The sequence below is a fragment of the Malurus melanocephalus genome, unplaced genomic scaffold, assembly GCF_030028575.1.
Source record: "Malurus melanocephalus ecotype Western Australia unplaced genomic scaffold, MMel_1.1 scaffold_102, whole genome shotgun sequence".
NCBI lineage: Eukaryota > Metazoa > Chordata > Aves > Passeriformes > Maluridae > Malurus > Malurus melanocephalus.
In genome coordinates, this window is record NW_026623334.1 from 233,246 (window position 1) to 260,074 (window position 26,829).

At 38.0% G+C, this 26,829-nt stretch overlaps 1 protein-coding gene across 1 annotated transcript; it reads right to left on the reverse strand.

Annotated features, from left to right (window-relative positions):
- Positions 1-47: 47 nt before the first annotated feature.
- LOC130575300 (protein HIRA) lies at positions 48-26,829 on the reverse strand. The gene is made up of 25 exons (XM_057369103.1): positions 26,773-26,829; positions 25,157-25,325; positions 24,280-24,390; positions 23,388-23,478; positions 22,930-23,024; positions 22,005-22,100; positions 21,022-21,182; positions 19,947-20,114; positions 19,304-19,417; positions 17,738-17,808; positions 15,315-15,420; positions 14,556-14,777; positions 13,860-13,945; positions 13,219-13,413; positions 11,856-12,023; positions 9,691-9,895; positions 8,842-8,946; positions 7,893-8,041; positions 7,025-7,186; positions 6,247-6,305; positions 5,616-5,721; positions 4,379-4,501; positions 3,282-3,445; positions 1,467-1,555; positions 48-970 (listed from the first exon to the last, which is right to left on the reverse strand). The coding sequence occupies exons 1-25, from the start codon at positions 26,827-26,829 to the stop codon at positions 854-856; spliced, it is 3,189 nt and encodes a 1,062-aa protein (XP_057225086.1). The 3' UTR covers positions 48-853.

Genomic DNA, 26,829 nt, shown 5'->3' on the forward strand with positions numbered 1-26,829 from the left:
GACATTTCTGGAGATGCCTGTGACCTTTGTAATAATTCAAGACCATGTTTTTGCTTTTTGTTTTTTTTTAAACCAATGCAATGTTCTTTTATTTTGTACTTACAAAAAGAGCCACCCCCTCGTATCCCTCCCCCTCCCCCCAAAATGCCTTTTACAAACATTGAAAAATTAAAAACCTGATGATGACATGTTAATTTGGTAGAATTACTTTGAAACATAGCCTTTGTAATTAAACTCCTACAAGATGACTTTGTAGTGATAGCCTGATTATTGGCCAAATAAAATTCCATATTACAAGTTAGCAAATTCTAGTACAAAAATAGTCCATGTGTTAGAACAGCCTCTTATTATTATTATATTCACAGGAAAGAGTCTATTGGCTGCATAATACCTTAATATTTATGAAATTTCTTTTAACGTGGCTCATTCATCTAATTTAATATAGTGTTGAGCCTCAATAAATCCTCAGGCAAAAAACCCTAAACAGGGTTAAATATGCTGTTCAGTGTACTCTGAAGTACTGTGCTTTTCACAGGACATCCAAGAAACCGCACAAACAGTTCTCAGCTAGTTTTAATATTAAATGAGATCCAGATCCAAAAGGATCCCCCTGAAGTACATATCCATGACTTTCCATAGAAACAGAGGCCACAGCTTCGATGGTCGAGTTTCACTTGGGAAACTGTCAATCTCCTCCACTCATCATTTTCAGGAATCTGCTGGCACCTCTGCGGCACAGCCCTTCTTCAGGAGTGTCCCCCCTGACCGGGCTCTCGCTCCTCTTCTGTCTCTGGTTARCGCTGTTCAGCAGTTTCTCTCAGACCAGGCCCCACAGGGAAAATCTGGGGACACCCTACTTGTCTCTCAAGATGTCCAGCTGCTCTTGATACTCTGTGAAAAGCCTCTGGAAGCGGAGGTTCTGTCCAATAACAGGAAGAAGCTCTTTCAATAGTTCTCTCTTTCGTAAACCCTGCACAGAAAACACAAAAGCATCCTCAGAATCTATTCCTTGTTATCATTAGCATGTTCCATAAAGCTGTTTAAGATTCATGCCCTTTTTCCTGCCTAGAGAGAGCTGTTTTATGTTCTCACACAGCTTCCATGACTCCCAGAATAAAAACTGTCTTTACATTTACACCCTCACAAAGCTGGAGCAGCCTCTGCAGTTCCAGACTCCAGGCTGTGTTCTGAGGGGGATGATGTGTCTTTGGCATGTCCCTGTTTCAAAGCTGCTGCCTGAAAATGTGGAGAGCTGAACATGCAACTCTCCTTCATCTGTGTGATACTCAAAACAGCACCACAGCTGACACTGGAAAAACAAGCATTTGCCAATGGTTTCACATGGAATAAATCTCAGTGCCATGGGAAGAAACCTGCTTTTGTGATCAGAGCAATACCCTGTAATTTTAATGGGAAACTCTTCTTTGTTCCTCATTAAACTGTTATCAGTTCTTCATTAAACTTACCATAACTGTTGATTCCCACTGACTTCCAGCTGAGTAATGGACTGGACCCAGTAAATCCTTGCATAATTCTCGCAAACGATATTCAAACCCTGCATATTATCAGAAATAAAATCACATTCAGAAGCATTTCACTACATATAACCACTCCACAACAGACAACTTTCAGGGAAGAATTACAAGTATTGAGAATAAAATAAAGCCCAAAACATTGATTTCTGAGAAGTTATATTACTATTCTTAYAGCAAATCTTAGGAAATGCAAGATGATTTTTAGAGCTCTGAAGGGTTTTATGTAAGGTTCTCAAAACTAAAACCACTACTAAAGATGATCTACCATAGGGAGAAAAACTGAAGTGTGAAGTAATTACTCCAGGTTGTTTTAAGAACTGCCCTGATCTCAACCTCACCCCCGCCTTCCATATAAACATACCAGCTTTTAAAAAACCAAGACACCTTTAATAAGACCACACACAGCTTCCAGGCCACTTTTATTCACCCAAAAATCAGAGGGGAGAATTCACTTGCAAATAACAAAGTCTACATCCTTCACCTTCAGCCAAAAGTAACTTGCCAATCAATGTGTAATAGATCGAATATTTTAATGGATTAGAATTCAGTAGATGTTGAAATAGTCATAATAAGGGGTCAATAATGGGATGTGCAATTTTGAAAGTTCAGCAACTCTAGAAAACTAGTGAAGCAGCAAAAATACACATCTGGCAAAGCACAGTTTTTGTGAGATCCATCCATCCATCCATCCATCCATCCATCCATCCATCCATCTCAGTAACATTTGCAGGTGCCAGACGAACCCAGCACACACAGCAGAGTTTCTCATTAGTGAAGGCTTTTAAAAGTACAACCATCTCTTTAACATATGACCCAAAATGAATATTTTAATTTCAACTGGGGAAGGACAGAGAGAACCACATGCAGTTCAACAAGCTCTCTTGTTAAATAAGGTGAAGGTCAAAAGGCAAAAATTAATGAGTTTGATTTTAATTCTGCCAACACCTATTAGGTGGCCCAACACGAACCATTTAATTTCCCTCTGTGCAGAATGATTATGCAAGGTGAGGAGTAAGGCTGAATTAATACAATGGGAACTACTAAGTTACRAATGCAGACAGGCAGAGATACAACAGAGATCTCTAGAATCTAAAAAGTATAAAGTCCATTAGTTAACCTTACTTAATATTAACAACATGGAGATTAAGTGTATTCAAATATAAAATAGACACAAGGAACTTTCTTGTGGGTTTCCTTCCTCGCAGAGTTTAATATGTGGGGTTCACCACTACAGGCAGTTGAAATTTCCAAATGTAAAAACATAATAAAGTGCAAGTGATACAAGCAAATTGTCTGCAGTTTTMTGTGCTCTGGTGCAGAGTGTCAGACACCAAGCAACCCCTCCATCTCACATCAGCCAGCAATTGTCAGCTGGCTGAGGAACGTTCTGCATTTTACAAAGTGCTGCTGGTTCCCCTGCAACACCTGTAGCTGCTGCCAGGGAATACAATGGGTGTGCCTGACTGAYCACTGGGCTTTTTTAAAATGCAACTGCCTTTACTGGAGTCTGCAGATGGCACTGCTTCCCTGGRCCATGGTCTGCTCACAGTCACCGTGTCACAACAGGATTCCTGAGCACTGCAGAAGCAAACGCCATTTGTTTGGTTTTAAATAAACCTTGAGTCCAGAAGCCAAGTACTAAAAGGAGGACATTAAATGCAATCATACATATACATGACACAAACARAGTGTTTCTCAAAAGCCCATCAGAGCTGCAGAGAAGCACCACAGCCCAGCAGGTCTCACCTTCATTAACTAGGTACCGTGCATAGATAAGGAGCCAGTGGTGATATTCGTGACTGGATTGTAATATAAGTGCTGCTGCTATCTGGTTCTCCAGGTATGCAAGTGTTGTTTCTTGTTGCACTAAATGAGGCATGGAGAACAATCTTGCAGCTTGCCTTCCCGAACTGCAAAACCAAACAGATTAATGTGCCATAAAATCAGATACAAGTTTAAGGAATATATCTTTTTGTAGCACTAGCTTTACTGCACTGACCTTTCAAAAGCACACAAGATATAAAGATGAAGCATTTAAAGGATTTCGTGCATATAAACATATTGTTGTAAGAAGGCTGATTTTAAAAAAAAGTAACCAGTTATTAGAAATTTTTTCAAAAATGGAATTTTTCAGTCTGTTATTGTCTCTCTCTCYCAAAAAGAGAGTGTTGTTTGTTTGGATTTCAAATGTTTTTCACAATTAATTGAATGTTAATTTTTCTCCTTCCCCTCAGGAGAACAGCAATAAAATCACACAACTCCATACAGTTTCTCTACAAAAAAAATATTAAATTTAGATGTGAAGTGCAGAAATAGCAAAGAAATCTGTCTGGGAAATCTAATTCAAATCCAAGTGAGGATAAGCTATTAAACTACCTACATGGATCTGCTCTGGCTCACACAATTCCTTGGTGATATTTTCACATGTTAAAAATACTCACTAGATGACTAATATCTCAACTTTCTCTAAGACTTCATTTTTTTTAAGGCCAACTGAACTACTCAAAATTTGTAGGCCTACTCCAGAAGGCCTAAAAAAAACCCTGAGTTTAGCTAATAAAAGTATTACATAAACAGAACTGTCCAATATTTTACCCATCCAGTAAAGAGGAACCTTAAAATGATGACATTTATAGCATGCTTTGCTGCACTCCAAACAATCTCCTAACATTAAAGTACACACTATAAACATGCAAAGGCTGGAAAAAAACACTGTATGAAGGACTGATCATTTCAGAGCYATTGGCATTTGAAGAACTAACTCAGTGATTCAGGCATGGGAATAAATTACAGAAGAAAACCCAGAAAAATGTGCTGATGACACGAAGGCAGCGAGTGCGTACTTTGATGTCCGTCCCTGTATTACAGCCAAGGGCCCAGAACACAGCATGGCTTCTTGGGATGGCAAACTAGTCCTGAAGTCTGCACATTGTGCTAGAGAGTCCTGTTTGTCAGAAACAAGATTCCTGAAAAAAAAACAAACAACCAAAAAACAAGTCAGAGGAGTGCAAAGAGCAACATCAGCGGATCCAGCTCTGTTCTGCCTCAAAGCCTGACTTGTGTTTTCAGATGACCCAGAAAATATCACTGAACTGCTCAGGAATTCCAGGGACCYGGATTATTCCCACTGCATGTCCAAATTCTGCTTATGCCATGTCTCTCCGACCCCTAAAGTTCAAAATGTTAATTGCATAATAGAATTTACCGTTAGTTTGGAAGGAAATTAACTTCCTACTTGTTATTTTACAGTCTAATAAGAAGCCAGAATGATGCCTGGAGGGAACACAGGTAATGACTGACTCATCTCATTAAAAACCTGATTTTAACTCATGTCAGATCACCCCCCAAACACACCAGACAGACACATTGACAATCTTTTCCACAGTTACASCTATCCCTTCATGTGGAGGGAGCTAACATTACAGCTGCCATTTCCACACCTGATCAAGGATATCATCTTCACTGCCTTGAGATGCCAGGAGAAAGAGTGGTCAAACCAATGCTAAGTTTAGACCTTCAGCACAGGGGTAAAATGGTACAAATATTTAAATTACCCTTTGCTGCTTTATCATTGTGTGACGACTAAAGGCATTGCTCTTTTACATATTTCCCAAGTTGTGGTACAACCTAAGAAATGGCAGCAAATTCACAATTTTGGCTGAGAGCCTGTCCTCTGCTCCTTACTCCCTTAATATAAAGAATAAGGTGCTTTTCTTTTCCCAGAGGATTTGCTTCAAGTAGTTGAATAACAACAATTATGCTTAGGAGGAGTTAAAACAATAAGCCCTTTCATCAAGCAGGCTCATTACACTAATTACAACAATTATATTAGGACTACAACATGGGGTTTTTTTTCCTCTTAGACAACAAAGAACCTGTTTTGGAAAGACATGGAAATTTTTCATAGGAACCTATGCCTTTCCAGGGGAAAGCCAACAAGACTTAGACTCTTGTGTAGTCTTTTCTTGTGTTAATTAATGAATCTTCCATAACTCTCAGGTAGAATGATTTCTTCCCAGTAAATCAGAACACACGCCAGTTCCTCCAAGTTGCAAAAGCAGGAAATAATACACGACTTACCATGTAGAAAGAGAAGGATTAAAGCAGTAGGCCTTTCCATCAGACATGCTCATGACAGGAATTCCATGCTGAGTCAGCAAGATCTGAGAGACAGTTGCATCACTTCCTACAAGTCAAATCAGACCAAACTGTTTCTGTTGGAGTCTTGCCTGAGACTCATGATGGTAAGGAATGGTATCACCATTCATTATTGGTTTTACCAACCAACAGAAAAACGTTCAATGTTGCTCTCAGGCACTGATAGGAAGGCCAAGACATAATGATAGCAAGCACCAGGTTCAGTGCAATAGCATTAACACCAATTTTGCAAAATACATTATCAGTCTTGATGCTGTGATTTATAAGGAACRTGGGCTTTATCAGGAAATTCTCCTTATCTAGGGAAAATCTCCACAATGCTGAATTTCTACATTCAGAAGTGAGGCAGAATATAAGCTACAGATCTCACACAAGTTTGCTACTCACTGATATTGTCATCACTGTTATTTCAAGAACTCGCCTTTATTACATAATRAAGGGAAATTATTTGTTTAGGCTTTTCAGGTTTCAGAAAATTTCATCACATTCACAAATGGCACTATATAGTACAGGTGGGCTCAAAGGTTGGTAATTAAAGGATCTTTTTTATTACCTGAAAATATTGTTTGCAAAGACTCATCTCTAACAATGGCTGTCTGCTTGTGAACATCCCTRAAAAAGACAAAAGGACAAGTCTGCAGTCAACAAACAACAAAYAACTCCAAAATCTTTTAACAAATGCACTTCTTCACTATTCATGACAAAGTGGGGGGTTTGGGAGTTTGTTTGTGTGGTTTTTTGTTTTGACATTTTCTTCATTGCTTTGACAAAATTATTTTGGCAAACTCAAACCCCTTATGGCGAGACAGAASTCAGTAGCAGAGAGTAATTTTTATGGCTCTTTATCAGGAAACCTCATTACAGCAAAGCAAACACTGAGGATCCAAACAACTCCTTTAGGAGCTCTGACTTGCCTGAGACATTAGATTGAATTAAACTATAAACAAGTTACCACTGTTTTTATCTTTATATCTTGAAAATGGCTGGAGCATTTTAACCCTGAAACTCATTTAAGTGTGATGGAAGATGGAAATATCCTTATTTCTCCTTTCCCCTCACCCAATCCATTCCACATACATCACAAGCACTTTTAATCTTTATCTTCATTCTAGAATGAAGTTCAATATCATGGAATGTCCAAGAACARAGACAGGATTCTGCTGAAACACAAACAAGTCCTGCCCAGTTAATTCTGCATATTCTATTCAAAAATGGACTTGTGCTCAGACCAGATGTGGTTTAAGCCTCAGTCTGAACAGCAATGCAGCAACACAACTGAAGGTACCTATGAACATGAGCTGAGGCACTGCTGCAGCCAAACGTGTCCTTACCAAACAGAGAGCGTAGCAGCAGTGGTGAGAGCCATGATGCAAGAACCTGTGCAATGCAGGGTGGAAATGGGTGTATTCAATATTATAGGAGGAAGAAGGCGACGACCACAAGCTGAAAATACTGACARTGTTCGTTTCTCACAGGCCACGGTTACAATCTCACTGGAAAAAAAAAATACATATGGTCAAATCCAAGTAGCATAAAAATGGGGTGAATTCTGAAGCTATCATACAACTTGGGTAAACTCCCCAAAAAGTAACTATTGCAGCTTTAAGAAAAAAATTTTGATACCAAGAGGAAAAGTTATAAACTAGACAGAAAAAAGGGCATAGCTGGAAATATCAATGAAGCTTTTGGGTATACACAAGCTCTTCTTCAAGTCTGTACTTGTATTTAGCTTTAAAATCTGTTGCTTCTTTTTCAGACATGGACAGGGCTCAGGCTTCAGAAACAAACTTTMAAGTTAAACTCTGAATTTGGAACTGGGCAAAATTGAGAAAAATTAAGAGAAAAAATAGCAAAAGACTCAAGAAAACACTTCATGACAAAACATGCCATTTCAAGTTTTTCATTCTTCAGTGGCTAGCATTTGAAAAACTGTCATGTATGATTTAGTCAGCTTTAATGAAGAAATTTAAATGAGAAATGTAAAAAATACAGGAAAATAGTTGTAACTAGCTAATATGAATTGGTGATGTTTTAAGACTGCATGGAGTTAATACTTTAAGCAAAACCTGAGACTAAGAACAGTGCGCACTTCTATCCATAAATATTTATTATGAAAAATAACTGTGAACTGCACTTTTGTACAGCTAAAAATGTCTTCTGGCCTTCAGGACCCCCTTCCTCTAAAACATATTCTCTTACCAGCTTCCTGCTGCAGCGAGGATTCGACTGGTGAGGACTGTCTCCCATTCCTTCCCTTCTCGATTACACTTTAACCTGCTCAACTTTGAACCCCCCACTGAGGTCATTTCATTCTCCACTTCAAGGTACATTGAAGGATCTGAACTTATCTGGAACACAAAAAAAATAAAACAATTTTTGGAAGAGGAGAAAACTACTCAAAATAGCAGCAACTGCTATTAGATCCAAAATAATGCTGTCTTTAAGAGCAGATTTAAGTATGGCATTGTCTGTTTCAAAATATACCATGGCACTTCAAAAGGAGCAGACCTCTGAAAATCAGCCTTGGCTAAAACACAAATAATTTGTTTGTATTTGAAGCACAAASGTAAGGAAAGGTTGTGCCAGTCTGTCTCTGCTTCCCCATTATGGGCATCAGATCAAGTCTGTATGTGCCCAGTCTCCCCACAGTCTCGCAATTGGAACCAGACTACCACAGCCTAAACATGCATAAAAACTATTCCATAAATGCCTAAAGCACTACTATTTTCCAGTTCAGATGCAGAGCACCTCCAGAGTGCTCTCAGAAAACCCTTGTTTTTATTCTTCAGTGGTTTCCAACACCACTGCAGCAACAGTGCAGCAGCTGCTCCCACCAGAGGCTCTTATCTGCACCACACACTTTGGCAAACCAGGGAGGGCACTGATGAACCAGAGGYACTCACTCCTCTTTGAAGTTTAGCTAGGTCAGAAATGTCCTATTTTTAGCTGATTTGCCATTATCTTTACTCATAAAGACATATTCTTAGAAGCTGAAGTGTTCACCATCTTGCTTCCTTGAGCAAATACATGCATTCAAATATTAACTTCACAAAGGATGTGAATAACCTAGAAATATTTAAAAGATACCAGGATTTTTTTTTGTTTGTTTTTTCAAGTATAGATCTTTTTTTCCTTATAGTCCACTTACTTGCAAAGTAAACGATTTCTGTGGGATTGGGGTTGGCAGTTTAAGTGCTAATGCTGGTGCAGAGATGCAAGCAGCATCCTTCTCAGAGGCCAGTGTAGCTGGGGACTGGAAAAAAATTGMAGAAATAGTTACATTTTTCTATTAAAAGTACGTCAAAACTAAATATATTCTACCAAATCAATTTGAAAGAGAATTTTCTTAAAACTCCAAATAATGCCAATCGCAAATATTAATTTTTTTCCAATTAGTTGTACGAATACAAGTTTTTTCATATAGCTTCTAAGAATTAAGGAAAAATAAAATTAATTGGTCTTTTTGTTCTTTTGGAAATATCCCCTATTTCCAGCTGCAACTAATTCACAGAAATTMTGGTATATTGCATGTAAAATCTAAGCTCTACATACTTAAAATAGAGAAATCTATATACCCCAAAATGATGAAAGCTGTAATGCAACTACTTTAGGGTTCTGAGGAAATTCATAACCATTTAAGTAATCATATCCAAATCACTTTCTTGTGCTTGGGCACTCTCCATCAGACACCACCAAAACCTGATGGCATTTCATTTCATTCTATATAGTCACTTGGCAGGCTATCATTACTTAGCTTGCTGGGACTTTAGGAAGTACCTGCATATCTATATGGAAGATAAAACATATTTGCCACACCATGCACACCGGTGTTTTCTAATCTTAAATTCTAAAACCAGTAAATTTAAAGGCATGGAGGAACATGGCTAAAAATTCTGAGGGACTGGTACTGCYTGTGTTTCCCTGAGTTGATGGGAAAAGTCAACACGGGACTGACTTTATTAATGTTGAAAGCCACAATTAATCTTATTTATTTCACCTGAACAGTTAAAGTTACTGGTACAAGTCTGGARTCTTTCCGAGGCCTTCCTTTTTTCTTCTTTTCTACTGTTTCTCCCTCAAGTTCCAGTTTCCGTTTGGGTACACTGAGTGGTTTAACAGCTGGAATCTTCTCTTCACTGTCACTGCTGCTCTCCAAAATGTCCTTGGGCTTATTGTCTTTAATTAAATTCTGATCCTTCAGTCTGTAAAAAAGAAGTCTGTAAAAAAAAAGCTGATTCCAAAAGTTGCCACGTATCCCACATATTGCCTTCTTGCAGATAAGTTGACATTTCTTAGCCCTCTTTGACTGCATTTCAAAATGCACAAGGGCAAGAGGAGGAAGCTGAAGAGGTATGGCAAATCCTCTCTGAAAGTACAATGTGCAATAAATACATAAGCCAATCAGACATATTCTCCCCTTTGAAAAAATTAATCAAACCAGCAGTTAGCCACGGGATAAAGCTGGAAATAGCAACTTTATTTTAGCATTCAGTTCCAATTACAATCAGATCTCTTTCCCTGAGCTGATACAAATAATTCAGCACTCTAAGATGCAAGAGTACTTTATCTTTTYCCCTTCAGTGGACATAAGACTTTCTGCTTCRTCATTCTGTTGTCTATCCCCAGCAGTTGTTCTGTTCAGTTCTGACTACTGCAAAATGTGCATCTGCAAACCAACAAATGACCTCATTGCTCCATCTTCATTTCAGGAAACATGATCATGGAATCCCAGAATGGTTTGGGTTGGAACAGACCTTAAAGACCATCTCATTCCAACTCTGTGCCATGGGCAGGGACGCCTTTCACTAGGCCAGGCTGCTCTAAGTCCCATCCAACCCAGCCATGAAGACTTCCAGAGAAGGGGCATCAACAACTTCTCTGGGCAACCCATTCCAGTGTCTCACCACCCTCACAGTAAAGGATTTTTTACTAATATCTCATCTAAACCTGCTCTTTTTCAGTTTGAAGCCATTTCCCCTTGTCCTGTCACTACATGCCTCTGTGAAAAGTCCCTCTCCCATTTTTTGTAGCCCCTTCAGGCACTGGAAGGCTGCAATAAGGTCACCTGGAGCCTTCTCCTTCCCAGGCTGTACAGCCCCAGCTCTTCACAGAAGAGCTCCAGCCCTCTCATCATCTTTGTGGCCTCCTCTGGACTTGCTCCAACAGGTCCATGTCCCTATATAACTAAATTTAATATAACCAATTCAAAGTACAATCCCTGTGAACTCTCTTGTTAACCATTATACCCTAAAATAGCTCATTAAATCACTCTTCCCATTCCCTCCAACAGCTGGTTATTAACTCACACTGCTTTGCCACTTATTCTWTAACTGCTCAGCTTCAGTAAAATACCTTGCATAATCCAAACCTTTTTCCTCTGGTATCTGAATTATGCCAAACAATACACTTTTATCCATATTTCACTGACATAACAGAAGCAATTATGAGAGTAATTTAATACATCATGCTTCTGCATCCCACGGTTAAGCTCCTTGACATAAAAATATTAATGTATAAAAACATGTTTTATTGATAATAACTGGGGAACTACATACTTCTTTCTCAAGACTGCCCATTTTTTATTACTTGTTTTGGTGAAGCAGGAATACTTATGCCATAACTATGTCACAAAACAATGCTTTCTTTTTTTTTATTTTCTTAAATCACATGGATCCAGAGCCAAAACCCTTTAAAATCAAAGAATCTTCTCTGCCTGCCTTCAAGGCATAAAACTGAAACATAGCTGTGATGATGAGAGTTAATCTGCTGACATGTATGGTAATTTATCTTGAAGTAAATCTCTTTTGAACAGAGATGCAGTCTGGCTATTTTTGGCTGGTTTTGTCTCCTGAGGAGCCCAGCTGCACTCAGCCACACAGGGAGGCATGTGGCTGAGCATGCCATAGAGCACACACAGCTTCCTACAGCAATAGTTTCAACTTGGAATACCTTGAAGAATCTGCTTGATACCAAAATGCCAGGGACAAATGTACAAAGGGACAACACCAGCACAGAATTTACCTATTTGTAGCTGTTCCCTTCCTTCYAATAATGGAAGAAATCCAAGACAACTTCTAGAGTGTCAGCACTGACATCTGCACCACAGAGAATTAGTTTCAACTCTACATTATTGTTTTCCCCCTACCCCAGGCTGTGTCTTACCTGTCCACAACAGTCTGATTTGTGTTTGTTACAACAGCAGTCCCTGAGGTGGCTTTGGATCGTTCTGTGAATCTAGAATCAAATGCTTTCATAGGTTCAATCTTGGATGGAGTTGTCAACACAGAGGAAGACGATGCAGGAGCAGCTGAGGCAGAGGTAGCATTTACACTGTCAACAAAACAGACAGCAAAAGAAGGATTGAAAGAAATTTAATACTGGTAACCTGCACTGCTCACAACAACCAGCATTCATGATAATACCAGAAACCATGTTAAAACCTTTCACTCCAGTACATCATCATTAATGATATTCTTTTTCCACTCTTTCATGCATCAGTGTTTTGCAAGCTTTGCCTGCTCTCAGAAGCTGTCTATGATACACCTCAGAGTGGCCACATATCTGGATTAAAAGRCCCTAATGAATTTATTTTTATTTAWTAGTATTTTAAATTYGGGAATGAAATTATACTTTCAKCTGATACTTGCACCAARRGAAAGGATCACTTTTTAAAATAATCACAGGGGCTCCTGCTTTTACCCCTTGTTCAGGTCACCAAATATTTCCATTACAATATTATATTCACTGTTTATCAATCAAACTATTTGGGATGAAACAATTCACGCCAGGTTTAGACTTCATTGTTGAAAAATACAAACTGATTATTAGGCCTTTCCAAGCATAACTCTAGGGCAAAGGAATGTTGTTTTCCCCACACTAAAGCATTCCAGGGATCTGTTATTTGAATAGCTGTTTACTTTAGAGATTTTTCAATTCATTCAGAGAATGAATTCAGAGAATGAATGGCTCTAAAATAACTGATGCTTGTACTAAAGAGCTGCTAGAAGTACAATTTACAAAGAAAAGGATACTTAATAGTTTCATCTGTCAATCATCTCTCATAGTCCACCCGCTCATTTTTTAATCTGTGGCCAATTTCAACTGAATTTGATGGAGAAGTAGAGGTTTTAATTACACTATGCTGTTAAAAATATTATAAAAACACACTGAGAAGCAGCCAGGTCAGTGCTACCACTGATGGAAGATCAAGTAAAATTTAGTTGTTCTGTAATTAATTTGAAAGACACACTGGCCAATCAGCACTTGTGCTCTGACAAGTCAATGTCACTGTGCTTTGATGGGGTTGTTATACAGGGATGAAGAGAGGACACAGGTCAGAATCTGATGTAAAGTAGTTTCATACTCCTACTACTGGAAAACCTTCTATTATTTACTAATACCAACCCTACAACCCATAAGCTYATCATTTTGTTAAAGCATTAACAATCAACTGTGTACTTCTGTAAACAAGAATTAGAAACTAAACAGACTCGTGTAAGTAAAAAACAAACCAGCAAATACTGACCCATCTTTATTGGCTGCATCATCTGTTGGTTTTATACTGGCTGCTGTTGGCTCTACAGAAGGCTTTGAAGTATTAAGGGAATTTGCTGCGTTAGAATCTAGTGACATGAGCTGCTGGTTACTTTGAGAAGACATCATTGAGCCAGACAGAGTTCCAGATATTGGGATGCTGTTGAAAAATGCTGTAGAAAAATCCCTAAGCAAAAAGACAAATAATATATGTATTTCTCAAAAACACTTTAAAAGGAATTGAAAAGTAGTAATTTTAACTAAACTATTTATTCCATTCTTCCTTTTTCCACATGTGGATACTCATATACAACCYAAATAAATTCCCAGTACCTTTCCAGAGCAATTTCTCATATCCAAAGGATAATAAAGCCATAATATAGATATGAATCAACAATACATTAGAGCATTGTTCATCTGTAACAGTAGATAATGAGAATTAGCCTGATCTTTTAGGAGTGAGATTTCATGGCTAAAGAAGACAGTTGAAACTCTATTTCATGAAAATACAYACTTATTTCCAAGAAGTGTTTTATGATGCCATAAGACAGAATGCCAGGTTTGGAACAGGTAACAAAGAAAAAAGAAGATAAGAAGGTAAAGAAGGATTTTAAAGATTACTTCCAAACATACCCAGTGTCCAGTTGAGCTATGCAGAGAGGTGTGATCCTTCTCCGACCATCTGCTGTTCGTGTTTCAACTTGYTTTTTTAAGAGATTCTGTTAGGAAATACATTTTATCATAGTTACTGATAAATGGGAAATGCTATTTTAATTTTATTTTTCAAACTGAYAAGAATAGGTATATTAGAAGARGTGMCTTATTAAAAATTCRTTAACAAAGACTTTTTCCCATAAACACACACTTCCAATTTTCAGTCTATCCACCTGTAGAAAAGGCATTTGTGGAGAATGTCATCTGCTCTCCACTTYGGAACCAAGTCTAAAACATTGTCATCTGTGCATATTAAATCTTTCATTAGAGGTTGTGTTCTRTGTTTAGGAGAGAATTAAATAATGCTTTCAACCTCTGTRATTGAGAAAGTGAAGCACAGTTCTACCGTTTCTCTGTCATTAGCTACTCTTGGCTTCCTTTCTGCACACCAAGAATTTTGCACCCATCATAGAAAKATCCAAAAATCCATTTCCACATAGYCTCACTTCTGCTTAAAAGCATTTAACTTTCCAACAAGTCCCAGGAAATAACGCACTAACTTGGTTAACYGGCAGAAAGGTGCCATTCAACACAAACAAGGATGCAGAAACTGGTTGTATCATAGGCAGTTGGATATTTATTGGCTCAGTATTGACAGTGCCCAAGAGCACCCACCTTTCTAATGTCCTCCAGGCTCTCCCCATTAACCATGCTTGCCACTTTGGGAGCTGTGGAATTGCCAGAGCCTTCCCGAATKGATGCATTCTTCTGATCCCCCTGCTGCTGCTGCCTCTGCTGGTACTTGAGCATCTCTGGATTCTCAATAATGGTGGTGGACAACTGAGCTTCAGTCATGATAGCCAGGCTCTTGCCATAGGTGGACTGGTGAATGTTGCTCTGTGGGYRTTAAAGATGTGAGTGACTACAAGTGCTATATCACAAATTACAACACAGTGGCATCACATAAATCCARTGGAATCCATAAAGTGCAACTGCCCTCTGGATCATTTATATTTCTTTTTCTTTCTTTGTGTTTTCAACTAACACGAAATCAATATGTAAAATAATTAGAATTCAAAGCTCAATGAGAGGAGAAACAACCAATAGCAACCAGTTCAAAAAGACTTGCTAACAAGTAAAAGAGTAATTTTATAGTGTTTTGAGGCACACACTTCTTGTTTCCTTGGCCAAATAATTACTTCACATGTATAACTATGCATAAGCAAGTAGATGTTTTCCAAATACTTTTTTTCCCACTAATACCACAAATTCATTTCTTGACTACTCTTTTTTARTGATATGTAAGGCAGACAAGAGCACATTCTCTGTAATATGAAAATCATTTACTACATACTTCTATAAATAAGCCAATATTTTAATTGAATCAATACATKCCTGAAATATGATCACAGGCTCTCTGAGTGCTTACTGTACCTTTTCCTCCTCGCTGAGTGGATCCCCAAGTTCATCCTGGGAGAAGTCCAAAAATGCCACTGATCCATCCATGGAACACACCAGGATACCAAGTCCATTAAGGGTCCTGAAGGAAATAAAGATCCAAGTTTGTTTTTAGTATCTTTCATTGATGCAAAGGAGAAGTATGATAGATTGTTCAATAAAAATTTTAGTTATTATTGCAGCAACAACTGATGGAACCAAAGAGGTGGGACAGCGAGGAGACAGGATGGCAAGCAGCAGAGTCCCTGTGCTCTGAGTCCCTGATCCTTTGCACAAGGATGGTGGCATTGGGACAATACACCTGCCCATGGCATGAGCAGCACCATGAAAACTTTCCTGAAGGATAAACCAGAATAATGCTCACAAGGAACAGTGAGAGGAAATTATAAATGTATCTGCTTCAAGAGATGACCAAATTTTTGTGCTTAAGGGAAGTGGTGAAAAAAGGGACTCTCAGCAATCAAGCAGTCCAAAAATCTTGGTACGAGGCAAGAACACAGGTTTGATTTTGTTATTGTTCATTATTTGGGTTTTTAAATAAATTGCACATGTTCTTATATGTGGGAATATATTGGAACCCTCTTCTAGAGGTCTCAAATGGTTTTCYTAGCAAAAAGAGAGAGGAGAAGCTATACATTCAAATCTTAATAGAATTACATTGTTGCATATATAACCTATAATTCCTATAATTGCACATTTAAAAAGTACTTAATGAATTTTGACTGCTGTTCCAGACACTTCCAAGCACAGAGCTCMCAGAGGCAGCGACACAGTGGTTTACAGATGAATTGTTACACAGAAGGGAAGARGAAAGGAAAGCTGGTAAAACTCCAAAGTCCTATCACCCAAGTTATTAAAAATCTATTACAATGTACCACAGCTATAGGCATTTGAAAACCYCTATTTTTCTGGCAGCTGGTGCCCTGATAGTATCACATCCAGAGAAATCAGCCTCAGCACTGTGAAACAAGGTAAACGAACAGTACTCCAAGTTTAGAAAACAATAAAATATTGTTGGGAGTTTTCTGCCTGCTTAGCAGAGAAAATTGCTGAGCTCCTATTGACCTCTGGATCCAAGCAATTGTTCTGTGAAAACATAATCATTTGCAGATATTATGCTGATGGATCCCAGTCTAAAATTCTAAAATAGAAGTTATACAGATAGAACAATATAATAGTTTCAGGTTTCTCTGAATTTATTCAGTCTCTTTTCAGAATGGAGCAKGTTTCTGGGAACACTTCATATTATTGACATTTCAGCCATCCGTTTAAATTTGTAAACAGGATATAAAGTAATAAGCTGCCTGATGATCCTTTGTCTTTCAAATAYCCCACAAAACCATTTCCTCAGAAATTGCAAAATGTTAACCAGCTCTTACTCCCAATGACTTCATGTCATGAAAAATCTGCAAATTGCAGATGGAGAAATAAAAAACACGACAGGAAAACAAAACTATTCAAAGCTATTGTACTATAACAATAGCAGCACTTCTCAYGAAATATTCTACTTGTTGGCTTTCTTGCCTTAATCTGTTAATGAAAGAAAAATGTTTTGGTTTTGAAAACTTTTTATTGTGGTTCACYGAACTTCATGGCAAAATCCACATGGCACATAGAAACCAGAATGTTACACAATTGTAAGCTTCAAAATTCACAGTATAAACCCACCAAGAGATTGCTGCAACTATTAAGGGAGTTTCAGAAGTAAGGAGGTGATAGAATTAAGACAACCTATGTAAACAGCCGTGTGCCTATCTTCTAAAACTACTGAGTTTTTTCTTGTACATAACCCTTAACTTTCTAGATCACCAGATGTAYAGATGAAGAGTATTTTTGAAAACAATTTACTGAGTGGTCTCACGATTATTTTTCTCTTATTAGTTAATTGCAGTTAATTAAAAACTATTAACTTCTTTTATGACCAGACCTAAGGAAGAAAGCAGGAGAATACAGAGCACCACGCACTGCAGAAAGAGGAAACAAGACTAGGGACAGCAGACTGCTGAGAAAGTGGATTGTCCAGCCAACTTTTCATTAGATGTAACACACATAAAACTCAACAAGTTAACTGAGTTCATCAAGTCACGTTACAAAATACACATTCCATGAGAAAATGTCAGAGAATCATAACAASTATGAACTCATTCCACAGCTATTTTACTGTGTCATGTTCTAAATACTTTACTTTTAGTTCAGTTAATAATCTCATGTGACCACGTGTTATCTGCTAGCACTACAACCAAAGATGTTGCAGCAGAAACAAAACTTTTGGGAACCAATTCTTTATGTTCCAACAACCACATTTTGTACTGTTTTAAGGCATTTCCAGGTAATAAGTACACCTAAAGTTGACAGCAACTCTTTGGCTTTCATGACAAAAGCAGCAGAAATCAACTTACCAGGAGATGTCCATGATTGACTTGTCAAACAGCTCATGTATGACAACTAAAGGTCGTTTCAGACACGTGAGCTTAAGAAAACAAGAAACAACACTCAGAAATGTAGAAGTTCTACATTATTTTTTCCCAGAGCCTAACACCATGTACCAAACAAGATCTGGCCAGGAAACAGCTGCATGCCTGCTGGTGTATGTGAGGCACCAGTTCACCCATTCCACTGCTGCAACAGAAGAGCTCTGGAACAGCTGACATTCAATTCTCCTTTCTGAAACACAGACTGAATTTCTTAATCAACTCTGTCTCTACATCTCAGTCATAAAACACTCTCTGCCACTCCAAAAGCAATTCCACAGATGTGAAAGACAGCTTCTATTCTAAGCTGTACTGAGATAAGGATGCTGCAAAGTGCCAGCACAAGAAGACAGAAACCAGATTAGGTTTCCATGTCCTCACTCAGACTACTTGTCTGAGAAAGTGAAACCTATCAAGAGCAAAGGGAATTTGACTCACAATTACTCTTAAAGCGGATTCCTCTCCACTTGAGAATCAGCTTAGTAACCAAGAACTGAATATGAAAACTCCCAATAAACTGTACTAAATCAGACMTTCTAAGCTCTTTAATGTCAAACCACTGGACTTTAATATCTATGGTGTATAGTACAACTGAAATGAAGCAGAAGTTGATATGGTCAAGGAAGTTTTATGCTCACAGGTTCACAGATGCAGTGTAGCTGTCATCTTCAGTAGTTATTTATGCTTCCATAGGACTGTGCTCTATATATKTTTATTAAGCTCCTCAGGGCAATGACAATCTATAACTTTGCATCTCTGTAGWATCTACTATAACCTCAACAGCCACTCCAAATGAAATATTCATAGTATAAATAGAAAGTAAAACATATTGATTGATACTTTGATATGGGGATGCACTGGWGGCCATTACCAGAAACAGATTTAGTTATGCATCCAGAGATTGATGGATAAATRTCACACTGGAATCCATAAATAGTAGGTTGCAGGTAGCAATTGGTGCATTCTGGCACGAGTTCTCACCACAAAGCTTTACAAATCAGTGCAATTGWTTCCCTGTATTTTCCAGTTGCATTKATAAATGTGAAAASAGCCACTCTTGTCTTAGCCAGAATAAAAATTTTAGTGTAGATTTTAAAGTAAAACCCTGAYTAGATATCAAAGTCTYGAAAGAATGCTCAAAAAGCTTGTTCACTTTCACATCTCTTTCCTTTACAMAGACAGAAGACATGTAAAAGGAAGAAAATAAGGTTGCATTTATTAACTGTGGTAATGCATTATATCCCATAAAGGTTGCTCCCCCTTAGCAGGGCACACACTACCACTGGCATCTAACTGCTCTTGCCTTCAGAGAAATAAACTAAAACCAATCCATTTCCTTCCCCCGCAGCTAAACCTGTAAAAACAGACACATAAAACAACTCCTGAACATGAAACTAAATATAAGACCTAATGCTGTACACATGACCTTTGTGCTAAACCCCCAAGTAATCCAATGACCACATTAAGTTCAAAGGCAGCAAAAAAATCACTTACCCAGACAGAAAGAGATCGATCTTTACTACCGACAGCACAACAGCAGTAGGGACAACTTGACTTGGTGGAGCTCCCATTCTTTTGCTTCTTTTTGAAGATTTTTGGATTGAATTTCTGTACAAATGAGATGCYCAGATTTTATCACAGTAATTACATTTTAGCAGGAGATCTGCTTTAAAAGTGAATTTTTCACTTAAGGGTGGAAAAGCAACATTTCATAGAAACAAAGTCCCGAACCAGATGTTTATAAGAGCACTGACAAAAGCTGAAGAGGCTTTTTTAAGAGGCTTTCTGAATGCCTTAGCWGGAATGGCAAATTATATTAATTTTACTGAGGACCAGGAACCCACTAGAAAGTTAAATTACTTTAATCAAGTCACTGAACAGATAACAAAGCTGATGCTTGACATTCCTAACATGCTCCTGTATTGCCTCTTGTCTCATTCATTTACATCTAGTTCTATTAACACAAGAGCAACCTGATTGCTTCCAACAGGTAAAGYTGACATTTTTTAATCACCACCATGCATTTGCTTTACTAATCTTGACATCCTTCTTCACCTCTTGTCCCATTTATACATAAAATTATCAAACAGCACATATGAGTTTTAACTTCAGGGATAAATTACTATCACTCACTCACCACTACTGTAACTGCCTTCCGATGCCCTACAAAATCCATGTTGGTTTTCCATCCATCCCTCTCAATGATCTGAGCAGTGGGTCCAGAATTATTCATGGCATGAGCAGAAACAAGATAGTGACCATCAGGCGACCAGCTAAGGCGCAACACRTGAGTTGTCCCTCCACACTGACAAAAAAAAAAACATACTACAGCTTTGAAAATGTTTGGCAAACAATAATTTTTAATAAATACTATTTAAATTTCAGAATCAGGAAATATGATTACAAAGTAAGTTTTCTGTGAATATGAAAGAATGACCTTATACACAACTCTCAGTACTTAGCCATGTTTACACAGGTGATGTAGTGTAATTTAAGAAGCCCTATCAAAAGCAGGGAAAAGAAACTAAGAGGGCTGTTTCAGAGGAAACACAAATGATACATATTCTTAGATACTGCTTCCTCAGTATTTGTAACAGTCGTAGTTAGTGACAGGGCTGAAGCACAGCTTCAGCTATGAAGCTAATGATGACATTTCARCTTGCCACATCAGCTCCCACGTGAGTTGAAGCAGATATGGGCTATTACAAAGAGTAATTGCACTAATCACAATACCGTAAGATCACTGCAGAACACTCCACTCACCAAGCACCAGCTTCTGTCCCCAGAAACTTGATCTCTTGATCAAAGTCATCACATAACARTCCTATGATGCCAGACCAAAGATCCCTCATAAGTACTTACCTCATTCCTGAGAGCAGCCAATAGAAGATGCATAGGGAAGAATGTCAGACTGTAATCAGTGTGCCAATACTTCCTTGGAATAACCAGTACATAYCCAGAATGTAAACTGTCTACATAACCCATGCACATCTATGGCATCCTCAATATCCAATGGCAATAAGAGTCTGTAGTCAACTAAATTGTGTATGAGAAAGTAGTTCTTTCCCCCCCGCCATTTGAAACTGCCATCTGAGAGCTTCATTTGATTCAGAACTGCTCAATTAATTCACGTTTGTGCAGAATCAGTTATTCTTCTAGTTTTCATTCATTCTAAGGGAATTCACTTAGAACAGTCACACATTCTGAAGTACCTCATCAAAGGGTTTTGTGATGCTGGTTTCCAGCTGCCAGTCCATGGTCCGCCACACCTTTAAACTTCGATCATCAGCCTGAGATGCAATGTATTTCCCAACAGGATCCCAGGTCAGCCCTTTCACCAAGCCAGAATGCCCTTTCAAAGTSGCAAGAATTTCTGTGCACACAAAAATTGAGAACAGAGAGTAGTTACTGCRGTCTCCTTTAGGGCAGACTGTTGARAAGATTTACAAGATGTTTTTGAACCAGTGTTTTARGTATAACCTCTTTTACAGTAGAAACAAAATATCAACCAAACTGGAACCTGTACTTATGAAAGCACTGATATAAAAAAAAGTGATAAAGAGAACTCTGGCCAAAATAAGGGATGCAAAACTCCTTGTAAGACATACATCAGAGCAGGAAGAGCCACAGAGCCCCGGTGCTTCAGGGCACTTTGAAGTGTGGAAAGCAACACTTGAACTGGAATTTCAGTTAAACATTCACCCTTTCCTCCACACCCAAAGATTATCACAACTAATTCAGCTTTGTGCAGCAAGTGTGAACCAAGTCAAAGTTGTGACTCAACAGACACCCARGGCTGGCAGACCTGGTAACCTACTTTCAGTCACACTCTTGCTTATCAGACAGTGGGAGGAGAGGCTGAGAGGGTGCACAATTAGCTTCAAAGTCTAAGCACTCTGGTATCTGTATTGGAAGCCAGCTTAAAATAAATGGCACATAAATAAAACATATGTAATCATGACTTTCATGCAAAATCAGCAGCACAGTCTGAATGCAGCTGTTGTCTGCAGCAGAGTAGAATCCACTGCTCATTGCCATCCAGTCCTGACCCACCAGACTGCAGGTGTGTCACCTCAAAAGACAGACAACCCATTCCCACCTAGAGATTTGAAGAGTCAGTGGAATACACCCAAGGAGGGAMGAGTTTGTCACAAAGCTTTACACAYYRGCACATGYRAAATGTAAGAGTTCTCACCTGGAAATTTGACAGCRTTCCAGATGACAACAGTGTTATCCACACTACAAGATGCCAGCCAGGCATCATGCGGAGACCACGCTACATCCATCACATCTGTTGGGGGAAAAAAATTCCATTTAAGAGATTGATGGTAACCAGAAAATCCAAAAATCTTTTTACAAAGCATTTGTGTGGCAATATTTTGCTATCACTGAGAAATTATTATCACCTCACTGAAGTGGCAGGTAAGAGAGAACACAGCAACACTCATTGGGAGTGAGACTCCCCAACTTCCAATGTTCAATGGGGATGAAAAGAAAAACCCAAAGGGAAAGAATTAAATGTTCAGTGATTGTAGAAAGTACTAATGCCTGCACAAAGAACTCTGTCTTGTTTTGAATGAAAAGGTAACACAAGCTATTACAATGCATTCACTTTGTTCCAACACACGTGGAGTGATCAAAGTGATTTCCATCTTGATTTTAATCATAGCTCATGTCAGCAGATGCAAAATGCATTTGAAATTATTTGTTTATTCAATTTTTGCATTGCTCTTCAGTTATTTTTCTTCTAAACAAACATTAATATTCTTTGGTTCACAAAAACTTGGTCTTTTGCCAATCAGATTATTCATTGCCAGTGTGAACATTAATTGAAAATACAGTTTAGCTTCCTTTATTCAGATTCATTTTTAAGCTAGAAAATAACAAAATATAAGCTTCTTAGATGTTAATTTTTCTCCTACATAGTTGCCAGAAGTTACTTATATGAAAATAGCATTTAAATAAAAATAATATTTTCTTTTAGATTTTAATCTTTGCTCTTAAAATTAATTACTGACTCGTCATCAAATATATATATTTGCAAGAAGACATGACACTGAACACAATATTTTTTCCCAAATACATAAATAATTATATTCATACAACATCTTTAAACTTACCCCCTGAATGGCTTCTGAGAATTGATACACACCTCCACTGCTCAACATTAGTAAGTTTGTTACTAGAACCAAACACAGTGCTAGGTCCAATGTACCTAATTAAAACAGAAACAGTTATAAAAAGAACCACCACAAGTTCTTCACTTTCTTTTTAAAGAAAATCAGTGCACAATGTAATTCTATTTTATAATCAGTTATTCCTACAATGAAAACAGAAGAAAAAGAATTTTTTTTTAGAGGAAGTAATTCCAGCTATTAAAAAATCAGCTTCAATAAAATGTACATAGCATGAAATGGTAGCATTTAAGGTGATTGATTTGGTATCACAGGTTTGGGCTCCTTACACACCAGGTGGAGCACTGAGCYTACAAAAKGCCAGCACARGGAAGGARCACTAAGATGTGACAGAGTAACCTACTTGAAATAAAAGATAAAGCTGAAGGAAGAAACATGCTTACGCAGCTCGTTTCCACACCATAATCAACTTGTCATCTCCCCCTGACGCCAAGTAAACTCCATTGTTTGACCAYCGCACACAGTTCACACAAGCTGGAATGCAGAAAAGAAAGTTTGGGAGATGAAATATGTGAAKAAGTGGTTCTGGACTGCAGACAGGGTTTATAATATAAATAAGCAAAACCTGACAGGAGACGTTTAGGATTTAAGTGGGCTTTTTCCACTCTAAGCAGTTACTCTGCCTGCTTTAGATAAATGAATTGGTACTTATCTTTCAGTAGCAGTTGAGGAATTTTGTACTTSAAAAACCCTATTCCTTATCTAAAAAAGCTTCACCAAAAGAGGCTTGAAGGAAGAAAGATTAATATTCCTCTAATGAAGGAAACTTAGTTTGGTAAATAAAGTGAGATTAAGAGGGCAAAGAAGGAAAGGTATATCTTGAACAAAAGAAGGGACAACTTGTCAGGTGACCATACTACATTATAAATAATGACATTTGGAATTAGTAAGTGTAATAATTTAGAACTATAACCAATTACTTCATATAATGTATCTTCACACTTTTTTTCTCCTGTCCTTTCCTTCAGAGCTCYCCAGTTTCTCAGAATGTGTATTATCAAATACTTTGTGGCCATAGCTGAAAAAAGCTTATAGGGGAGATTTCCAAAGGTGTCTATATTCCTCTGCACATTTCCCCACATTTTAACAAAATTTTCTGCTGAATATCTTGAAAAGTACATAGCCAMAGTATGAGACCATTCTGCTGTATTTTACTGATTCTTCACCACTGGACAGGGCATGATTTGTGCAATTACAGACATGTAGGTCTCAAGTTTTGGCAAATTACCAATAGTCAGTAACAAAAAAACACAACCAACCAGCCAACTTTGTTACCTAAGTGATTGTCCATCTGACAAAGCATCTTGGGAATATTTTCATTCTTTTCATCTTCCTCTTTCAGGACAGGAGCCATATTCCAGATCACAACTTTGCCAGAATCCTGACCTGTAAGAGACCAAAAGCCCCCTTCTAAATACATTCAACAAAAGCTTTTCAAATTAATCTCAGTTGCAGAACAGATGTGAAAATGTAGGCATTACTGCAGTGGGGACTTTGCAAATATTTGAATACAGATGGTGCTTTGATATAATTACAGCAAGTAAGTAAGAAGTGCTTTATTTTCCTTGAAGCTATTAAAAATTAATTCATACAACTCTGTTCAAAAATCATACTATATATAACTGATACCAACTATAAAAACAACTACTTGTAATAAAATTTTAAGAGGAAAGWTCTATTCAAATACTAAATTGCAATTGTTGTAGCCACCATAGAATTTTTCACTACTGTGAACCAAAGAATATTTTTGCATATATTTCTTAAGCTATTCAATTTATATAATTGGACTTYTCTGTTCCAATAGCTCTACTATTTAGCAACTGAAAAAGCCCAACTGCACATCCAGTTCCTCTTCAAATTAAAAAGAAATTTGGCCCATGTGGCCAYGAATCAATCGTTGATAGCAGCTACAATCTCAATGACGTCCAAGAGGATGAGGACAKCAGAACATGCAACCCTGCCTTCTGCAGGAACAACAGCACTTCTCAACACATTTTAACAGCTTACATAATTATCTGATTCTCAGATATAAAAGTGATGCCTGCTTAAAGGGTCAAACCAATTCAAGTGCTGTGAAGGCACAAGATTATTATTRRTATTTTTATTATTATTATTACCCAAAGTTCTGCCTTCTGTCAGTACACAGACATACCTTGTCCTCCTGTTGCAAACTTGGTCCCATCTGGGTGAATGTCCACTGAAAATATTGGCTTTCCTGGAATGAGAACAAGCACCAAGATACTGAATTGTTTGACAGTCAAGAGAATGCAGTAATGCCAGAACCACCATAATTCTTCTGGCTGGCAAGAGACTTTCTTCTTCTAAAGGCTTGAGCTGTAAGAATTGCTGCTGACTACAAGAGCTGAGAGCAGCTCACTGACAGAAAAGGCAGCTTATTAAAAGCCTRCATGGAAGTTATCATGCCACAAAAACCAGCGATAACCAGAGACACTTAATCCAGCAGGATATGCCAAATACCTCAAAGCAAAATAATACCACAAAGCAAGTGCCAACAAGGCAAAATTGTATTCAARTATGGAATTTCTTCCAGGCTGTTACAGTTCGTTAGCTGATGACCTGAAGCAAGTCTTCTTTTGGTTTCTGGTTTTGCTTTTTAAAAATCTTCCCCAATCTCAGGCTGCATCTGTTGGTCACACAATTACCTGTCTCAAATTTAAATTCTGTTAATGAAACTCTTCTACCCAAAGACTGGCTTGGATTTTATGGCTTCCATATAGAAAGAGGAGGACTAAYCAACTACAGTATTACTCTTAAATCCTTCAATTCTCCATGTGCTAAAGCTAATAATTTAATTAGAATGTAAACTCTGTAACAAATAACATAGTTGGGGAACAGCTTTAGAAACCAGACAACCCTCAGTCCCAATCTATTCTGCTCAGACCACTGGCTCACATGCATTCCCTATATGCTCACAGTTCTTTTAACCTTTGCAGGAGGAAAAGGAAGAGGGGAGCAGCAAGCTTCCTGCCTTTCAATGATGCTCAAAGAGCTGCCATTAAGGATTATTTGAAAGAACGCGCATGCGATTCCCACATCCAAAGAATTTCTGGCAGCACTTCCAACCCTTTCAAACTGGAATGCCTCTGCAAGTAAGATCACATATATGCCACTATAAAATAAGGCAATTTATCAAACAGCCAAAAGTACCAGTACCCACACCAAGATTATTTGATAAATTTCCCATGTGTGTCAATCTTGCACTGTATCTTCATGAGATGTTAAGACATAAATGATAAAACGTGGCAGTTTTATCAAACAAGTTCTATGTCAACTGTAGCAACTGAAATCCTTGACACTAAACTCCTAATAAAATTCTCATCCAAATACTCACTATTTCTTATTTTTTGAGGGGTACGCATTCAGCTTCATTTTGACTCTTGTATCCTTTGTGTTGACTTGTTTCAAAGTTTGTTTTATTTGGATTTATGCTGCAACTCTGACATGTGATTTCCCTTAAAATTTTCACAGGCAGCCAAGCAAAGACCTTAAGCACAGAAAGATGGCACTCAACTTACATTCCTTCCAAGTCCTTCAGACCACATAGAACACATGAGCAGAGATGTTAGCTGTGGCTTTTCCTCAGCTTGTCATGCCTGATTCTCTCTTTTATTCTATTAACTCAAATGCAATATTCAGGGCTAACATGAATATTTAGAGAAGCACAAGCTTTTTTTACCCTTTCCAAAATGCACAAGGTTCCCTTAAACCAGTGCATCATTTGAAACAGCTGAGCCCACTGACACTTACTGAAAAGGCCATTCTGGAGACCTTAGAGGTGGAAGAGGTGACCTTTTCAGTCTGCAT